At 38.3% G+C, this 9,443-nt stretch overlaps 1 protein-coding gene across 1 annotated transcript; it reads right to left on the bottom strand.

Moving 5' to 3' along the window:
• Positions 1-320: 320 nt before the first annotated feature.
• Positions 321-1,574, bottom strand: LOC139448821 (uncharacterized). The gene has a single exon (XM_071230350.1). It carries the CDS (start codon positions 1,572-1,574, stop codon positions 321-323), a length of 1,254 nt encoding a protein of 417 aa, XP_071086451.1.
• Between the last annotated feature and the right edge of the window lie 7,869 nt (positions 1,575-9,443).

The following is a 9,443-nucleotide window of genomic DNA, read 5'->3' as shown; positions in this document are numbered from 1 at the left end:
AGTTGCATTGTCAACTGATTCTGCAACGGTACCGGGTGCAGGCTTCACCGTTGCTTCTATAAATAAACCCAGAGGAACATGTACGTCGCAACAGTGCAAATGATGAAAGATCTGTCATTATTCGATTAGATCATTATTTCATGAAACTGGGCGTGTTATTAATGGGGTAGTGATGGAGTATAGGCTAATTAAAGTAGGACTTATATCAGCAATTAATCACCCTGTTTCTAAATTAGTGGTCATTTTCATGGATCCTATATTAAATAGTAATACGCATATTAATATGAAAATGAAATATTTACAGATATACTGGGTTTTTTTTATAAATGAGGAGGGCATCTAGTAACTGCTGTCTTACTCTGAGGGAGGGAATTGTCCTTGGGTGCATTGTCAGCTGGTGGTGCCTGAATTGCATTGTAAGCTGGTGGAAAAATAATTTTAAAGGCATCTGGTTTTGCCTGAATTCCATTGTCAGCTGATGGTGCAGGAAGTACAAAGCCATTTGGTTTTGCCTGAACTCCATTGTCAGCTGGTGGTGCAGGAGTTGATTTGTCAAGTGATGGTGCCTGAACTGTGTTGTCAGCTTGTGCTCCCTGAGTTGCATTGTCAGCTGGTGGTGCCAGATTTGCCAGAAATCCATAGTCCAATCGTCTTGCCTGAACTGTGTTGTCAGCTTGTGCTCCCTGAGTTGCATTGTCAGCTGGTGGTGCCAGATTTGCCAGAAATCCATAGTCCAATCGTCTTGCCTGAACTGTGTTGTCAGTTTGTGCTCCCTGAGTTGTATTGTCAGCTGGTGGTGCCAGATTTGCCAGAAATCCATAGTCCAATCGTCTTGCCTGAACTGTGTTGTCAGCTTGTGCTCCCTGAGTTGCATTGTCAGCTGAGAGTGTCAAAACTGTTTCGTAAGGTGGTTGTGTATGAATTTCAAAGTTATATGGCCATTGTTTTGCCTGAATTCCATTGTCAGCTGATGGTGCAGGAAGTACAAAGCCATTTGGTTTTGCCTGAACTCCATTGTCAGCTGGTGGTGCAGGATTTGCCAGAAATCCATAGTCCAATCGTCTTGCCTGAACTGTGTTGTCAGCTTGTGCTCCCTGAGTTGCATTGTCAGCTGGTGGTGCAGGATTTGCCAGAAATCCATAGTCCAATCGTCTTGCCTGAACGGTGTTGTCAGCTTGTGCTCCCTGAGTTGCATTGTTATCTGGGAGTGTCAAAACTGTTTCGTAAGTTGGTGGTTTAGGAATTTCAAAGCCAACTGGTTTAGCCTGAATTCCATTGTCAACTGGTGGTGCAGGAATTGATTTGTCAAGTGATGGTGCCTGAACGGTGTTGTCAGCTTGTGCTCCCTGAGTTGCATTGTCAGCTGGTGGTGCCAAAACTGTTTCGTAAGCTGGTGGTTTATGAATTCCAAAGCCAACTGGTTTAGCCTGAATTCCATTGTCAGCTGGTGGTGCAGGAATATCCGGAATTCCAGAGTCAAATGATGATGCCTGAACTGTGTTGTCATCTTGTGCTCCCTGAGGTGTATTGTCAGCTTGTGCTCCCTGAGGTGTATTGTCAACTGATACTGCCATGGTACCGGGTGCAGGCTTCACCGTTGCTTCTATAAATAAACCGAGAGGAACATGTAAATCGCAACAGATACCAAACAACACAGTGCAAATGGTTAATGATATATCATTAGATCATTGTTTCATGAAACTGGGCGTATTATTAATGGGGTAGCAAAACACACACAACAATGTGATATTTACATGTGTGTGCCTACCTATACAACATTTGCTGAACCAATCTTGCTTTTATTCTTAACTTATTCAAATATTTGAGCAACTGCAGGAATTAGTCCCTTCCAGCTGAACTAGGAATAAAGGAGACCGCCTCATCTGTCATATTTAGATCTATGCATAAAGACTTAGAGTGACAAAACTATCTCCAGCCGTTGGTGTTTACATTTCGCAACTTTTGAGATACAATCGTGCATACTCTTTCTACCAAGATTTCAGAGAGCTCAGAAGTTGTTTGGTCAATGTTACAACATTCCAGGCCTCAGTAAAGTATTCAAAAAGTTTTATGGTAGACACGTGGAAGGCATTTCCAATTTGGACGCATCAGTGACAAAAATGATGTCCGATGCAATTCCCTATTTTGACCTATACCATATGTTCCCATGTTTTTCAGGTGAACAACTGACTTGCCTTTGCATGTGTAAATAATCGAGTGTGAAACAGACAATCCAGTGATTAATATCATGAGCATCGATCTACGCAATTGGGATCGATGGCATGCATCAAACAAGTCAGCGAGCCTGACCACCCTATTCCGTTAGTCGCCTCTTATGACAAGCATAGTCGCCTTTACGGCAGGCATAGGTTGCTGAAGACCTATTCTAACCCGGATCTTCAATGATGTTATTGCTTTATTTACCAGCAGCTATTTTTCACTTCTTACAATAATCTGTTAATTTACTCAGATTTTCTGTTACGTTTTATATTTTCGTGGAATACTCTGCAATGACCATCTGTCAATCATCCCGGGTTAATGCAGATTCTCTATTCATGTTGACACCTACCATCAGATCCAGACGTTGACCTCGCACCACCGCCTCGAAGTACTGTGTAATAAGGACAATTGAAATTATTAATATGATAAATGTATGCGTGACATACAGTACGGCCTTTTTATGTCCTTAAACTGCCGATCGGAATCTGAAACAATCTCATGTTGATAAATGGGCCGCTTCATGAAATTATACTGCATCATAAATGACAATATAGTTTTCTCAAAGAACAGTGACCCTGATTCGTGTGTCTGTTTGACAATATGGTCAGTGATTAATGATTTAATAATATCATATTCATGTACATGTGTGATAGATATTGTGTACGATGACAAGAACGACACGGAAAAGCACATTACTTGAGTAAAACAGTAATACTGTTGCTATTAAGGTAAATTCAAACATTACCAAACATTCCAAATCGTTTGGCTATATGTACATGTATTTCTAGTCTGTAGTCAGTTGTAGTAATGCACACATTTTCATCAGGGTCCAAACGCCTGCAGATGTATTGTCATGTATGCCAGGTGGCCATAACACAAATATTAATGACACGTACATGTGTGCTCATACCATTTGAATCATTTTGATAGCTTATACATAATTACTATCACAAACCTTTATCTCAAACTTTACACATTATACATTTCCCCTACACTTCAAGATAAAAACATCAATGGGGAATTGTACAATTTCAAATGATTTAGTCAAATGTTTTGGCATATGCGAGATAACATTGGCATCCATATGTTTACTTATTAAAGAGAATTAATCAATGAGTTGAGCATTGATTTTCCTTTCATGATCATATACCAGCATTAAAGTAATATATCAACCAAAGCGTATATAACACATTGGAAATATAAGGGCTATAACTAATTTCATATCTGCAGGCTCTCGTTATCCCTGAAGATGATGTAAACTAAGTCACACCTCGCCTTAAGTTGAATAAGGGGTGCTCAGTTTATTAGCGAGATATATTTAATTGCATTTGGGAAGACGATGCTTAAGCTTGTTTATCACACTGGAGCATGCGACAAAGAAATATTATGATAGAAATGGAATGAATTAAATGCAGGTAAACATGAACCTTTCAACTGTTTAATTCTATGAAGAACACAGATATATTCTGAGATGACATATAAGTGAACTGTTTCCTATAACACTCATGCAAAACTAATACTTGGCGATGGGCTCCCATTCAACCCATGTCGCCACCTGAAGCAACAATGGGGGCAAATTTTCTCAGGCCACGGATTTGCTCTGTTTTCCACAGTAGTTACAGATAAAAACTACCTGGTTTGCGAGATACATACCCCTTAGTCCAGAACACAGACCAAACCATGGTGTTGAAGAGAGTAGTTTTAGTGTTGTACTGTATTCAATTCAATTTTGCAATCAGTAGACCAAGGGCTATGCTTTGGGTAGTCCAGGTCCTCAGTTAAAAGCGAACCCAAATTTAATTGTACCTTTCTACATACGGTAGCAATGAAGACCATATACACGAAGACAATCCTTGGTTGCAGAGTAAAACCAGTCGTCACTATTAATATGATTTATGTAGACCGTCACTGTAGTCTAGACACGGATCGAGTCGATACTGCAATTGTTTGGATGTGTTTTTCTTCTTTGTGTTCTCTAGGATGGGTTGTAGAGAGGATAATCCTTTAATGGGCATGCAAACAAACTCTCTGTCTCCTCCCAATATATGCTACAACACTAAGTTCAAAATTAAATTATCTAAATGATGAGAAAGAACGCATCTGTATTAATCCTGCTGGAGTTTTCCCGTCGATCTGTGTTTCGTGATTTCAAGAATACAGTCTCGTGAACAAACGTATGAACGTCAAATGTGCCGTTCATACACTTATAAACTTCAGTTTCCCAGTCCGTTGACCGACCTCTCGTCCAATGAAAAAGACGTATATCGTGTAAACTACACATTAAAAAATATTTATGTATGCAGGGGATATCATGTTATGTTGTTTAATTGATTCATCTCCAACGGAAATATTCAATTTGAATGATTTTGAAGCCAAAACGTAGATTCTTACCTTCCGTTATTATTCGTAGCTGTGCATTTTTCTGACCTCCCAACGGGAAATCACGTGTAACACTGAAGCAGGTGACAACTTGACAACCTTTGCAAAATAAAACGAGTATATGTTATCCCAGCACAAGGAGAGAGGATAACCCCATTGTTATTTGTACAGTCATGAGATCTGTTACATGAGAACACTTTGCTTGACAGTGTAATTTACTCAAAACAAACACGAAACATATCAATCATAAGTGACCTGTGAAGATCCGGGGTAGAACAGGTTTTCAACAATCCATGTTTGCCGTAAAAGGCCATTATGTTTGTCGTAAGAGGCGACCAACGGGATCGGGTGGTCAGGTTCGCTGACTTGGTTGATACGATGGCCCATAAGGGACATGGAGTCTGTTTTTCAATATTTTGATATTTCATTTACTGTCATCGTAACACGATTTGTCATACAAATTTGTGATCAATCATGTATGAAGAAGATATTGAATCGCTGAAAATTGAAGAGAAAATGTCAAAAAATAAAATGAAAATGTCAAAAACAAAAACGAAAAGGTAAAAAACTCAAATGAAAATGTCAAAAAGAAAAGCGAAAATGTCAAAACCTAAATAGTTTTTTCCCGCGATGGGAATATTATCACCGCGGTGGAAATAGTTTTCTGTATTTTCATTTTAGTTTTTGACATTTTTGCATCACATTTCAGCGATTCAATAGCTACTTGAAAGTACATTTTCCATGTTTTCGGTTGTTTTTATACATGATTTATCTCATATTTGTATGACAAATTGTGTTAATTTGCAAAAGGTTTTGATAAAAGTAAGTGAAATGTCAAAATGTTTAAAAACAGACTCCATGTCGCTTATGGGCCACCGTAGGTTGATGCATGTCATCGATCCCAATTACGTTTATCGATGAAAGTACAAAACTATTCAGTATATGAATTATGAGATACGAAAAAGTCTTCAAACTTTAAAGCAGATTAAATGCTTCTGTTTTATGCATATATGAATTCATTCCCTCGTTTGAGTATGAAAGGCAGGTTTTGGCAAATAACAAACACATATCAGAATCTTGTAGATATTCAGATTAATTATGAAAAGTTGAATATTTGGTAAAAAGTTATCTTTGATATCATCTTATAAAAAGACCACAGTGAAACAACAGACCCTGTCTATCGGTGATATTATGGGAGCGGCCACTTGACATTTTTGGGGCCTCAAGTGTTGTATGGAGATTTTATTTAATTATTTTTCAGTTACAGTTGCAAAACCAGATATTTAGTCAAACTATGAGCCTAAATGGAACACTGTCCTATTTTGTGGCAGGCAATTTCATTTTTCTTACATGTCTGAAGCATAATTGTCGTTGACAATTTACTTTTTTTCGATAACATCCGAGCCACACACCCACACCCACAGAATATAAAATGACCGGTCCCTAATAGGTACATGTACATGTATTAGATGCTAAAGAAAGGTATCCAACACTCACTACTTCTTCTCCATCTTAGATTGTTGAAGCAATTGTGTTTTTCTTATGAGAAAAGAAAATGAAATGATCAGTTGATTAGAATCATACATCCTAAAAAAGAATGGTTAGAACTCACCAAGAAATAACAGGAACAGTCCGATCATGGTTGGGATAACCAATCGTGCTTAAAGTTGTTGACGAGAAAACACGTTTGAAAAAGTATTAGGCTTTTTATTTATACTCTTAGGTTGTATTTGATTAATCTAGATCATATTTCTAATTTAACTAATCAAGAGATATAATTTGGTTTTGAACCCCAAAATAGAAATCTAGTCATGAAATGTTTTTTGTTCAGAAGAGGCGTTCCCTTAATTTACTTATAACGTTGATATCAACGCCATTATAAACTGTTAATTAAATTATAGGTCGATAGCATTCGTACAAAAAATATCTTTAGGGGGAAAGGGGGGGGGGGGGGGGGGGGGGGTGGTCACCGAAGTGGCAAACGTCTGAGACCTGCATCACTTCGGGCTTTTATCCCACATTAAGCTGGCACGCCGTCATATAACTGGAGTATTGTTAAAAGCGGCGTTAAACCAAACTCACTCACCAGGATTCAAGTTAATGTATCGGTTAAGCATAAAAACAACAACTGTGTAGCAGTGTGTGACTTCCTCGAAAGTTAGTATTTCATGATGTCAATTAAACCAAGCTTATATCATACTTAACTTTCTTTGTTTTCTTTGTTGTTTAACGCCACACTCAGCAATATTCCAGCTATATGCCGGCGGTCAGTAAATACTCAAGTCTGGACCAGACAATCCAGTGATTGATATCATGAGCATCAATCCAAGCAATTGGGATACGATGACATGTTTCAACCAAGTCAGCGACCCTCACCACCCGAGACTTACGACAATCATAGTCGCCTTTGACAGCAAGCAAGGGTTGCTGAAGACCTATTCTACCCCGCATCTTCACGGGTCCTTATCCTTCCTGAACTATCCAGAGACAATATTGGTTACAAATCTAATATATGCATCATATTTTAATGTTCCTTTTATTCAGTTCAGTTAGCACTATATACATAGACATAGTAAATAAAAGATGTTTATCATCAAATTAAATGGTGAAGTTAATCATGATATAACGATGTAAGATACATGTAACTTGCAATTAATTATATTGCTTTATTTGTTTCCATTAAAAAAATATGAAATTATTGTTCTGTTTCTCCTTGCAAGAAACAACTTGACATTATAAATGTCTTCTAGTTTATTTGACTGCTTTTTTGTTCGGTTCATTGAGATATAATGGCTTCCTAATAAAGTTCGACAACGAAATCATGTGTTATCATCATTAGTGTAATCAAAAACAATGATATAAATCAAAGCAGACAAGTATGAAAAGATTGATACTGCGGTGATTGTTAAATGTATGCACGTATATTGACACACCCACAAAGTCCTTAGTCAATCAACGGAGGCTAACATAGGTCATATCAATCAAGGTAAGAGACGAGAAGAAGAACTGGGAGGTCAGAAGGAGCATGAGGCGTTTTCAAATGACATGGTCAGTAAACACCAGAATCAAACATTCTCTACCCGGATCGCCATGGGTCCAGGCAAGATGTACATATTGCTTATCAAAATGCTATAATTTCGGACAATCTAGGAACAAACGTAGTGGCTTTTCATAGCAGTAAATCTGTTATAGATCGGCTCGTTTCAAATTAAAGCCTTTGGGGAAGCCAGTGTAACATACATGTAGATCCCCAGCTTATCGTGATGGTCGTAAGAGGCCACTTAATGAATCTGACGGTTAGACTCCATGACTTGGTTGATAGGGCGTCATCGTCCCTTTGACATTTGTCATTTATTAACTGACCTTAGTCTTTTGAAAAAAGTGTTGCACGGGTGGCCCAGTCGCCACAGACGGGCACGACAGAAACTTATGATTGTGGGTTCGAATCCCGGTTCGCCCCGATTATGTTTATAGGTTTCTCTGCACTATATCCGTGCTCGTGGGTTTCACCAAAGTGGTAAACGTCTGAGACCTGTATCACTTCGGATATCCTCTCACACCATGCTGACACGCCGTGATATCACTGGAATAATGTTCAAAGAGGCATAAAAGTCAACTCACTCACTCACTCAAGATAGAAAGATAATTAGTATTCATCGACTTTGAAATAGGAAAGTTCATCGAGATGGATATTTTATAAACGTGTAAAAATTCCGAATTAAAAATAATATTTATAAAATCCAATATAGACTATACGCAGACAGCAGTATTGTGTCAGATCTTCAAATAACTCGAACTAACAAATCGAACTCCTCGCAATTTGAGAATGTTAATGCAAAACTATCCAATAAGGATAGGTGTGTCGATTTTGTGAAAGTAAATTTGTAATTGATACTTCGAACTGGATTAATAAAATGCAGTGAAGGTATTTTCAGAATAAATGGAAGCCTACATCCAAATGTAATACTCGACATAGGCGTTATATTAAAAATCGAAAAGGAAAAAGTATACCTTTCTATTGTTGGCCTTAGAACCTAATTTGGTGTATAAATTAATCAAATTAAAAAATATGATCTGTATAAATCAAATTAAAAATATATTATCTGGATTGATGAAATAACGTCAACGCCACATGTACAGAATAATTAGTCTCGTTTATCTGCCCAAACAAATTCCGTTGAGCATGAAAGGCAAACAGTGGCATCTACCACATGAAATTGTGTTTCGATAAACTGCGTGTATGTTGTAAATGATAACATTATTTTCTTCGACACACACAATAAATCATGATTTCTGTTTTGTTTAAGGATGAGGTGAAAAAAGAGAATATCGTCGGGCATTATCCTCGTGTGGTGTTGTCTTTGTGTAAGGTTGTGTGAATGAATATTGTTGAATGGCCTGTTCGACGGCCTGTAAATTATCGCTTACGGGCAAACAACCAGTAGTTGATGGCATCAATTCAAAAACGTAACAACCAGTTTCGTGTGTGTGTGTGTGTGTGTGTGTGTGTGTGTGTGGCTGCGTGTACTAGTACAGCATTTAGCCACAGTCTAACATTTGATCAGGATACACCACTTTGACACATTATACTAACTCCGAGCCGGCCAGTCCTTATGTTATCCCCTTGAAGGCTGGCGGCAGACAGCAAACAACACATCTTTTTTTACCTTCTTTTGCTGTAAGGCGGGGCGGCCAGAGGATCGTACCGCTGACCTTCCGCTCACTGGTCAGATGATTGACGTAAGTCACCTCATACGACAAGTGAAACCCGTGAAGATCCGGGGTAGAATGGGTCTTCAGCAACCCATGCTTGCCGTAAAAGGCGACTATGCTTGTAAGAGGCG

This window comes from Haliotis cracherodii, unplaced genomic scaffold (assembly GCF_022045235.1).
Source record: "Haliotis cracherodii isolate W230 unplaced genomic scaffold, xgHalCrac1.p SCAF_7, whole genome shotgun sequence".
NCBI classification, from domain to species: domain Eukaryota; kingdom Metazoa; phylum Mollusca; class Gastropoda; order Lepetellida; family Haliotidae; genus Haliotis; species Haliotis cracherodii.
The sequence above is the reverse complement of the archived record's forward strand: the minus strand, read 5'-3'. Positions and strand labels throughout refer to the sequence as shown.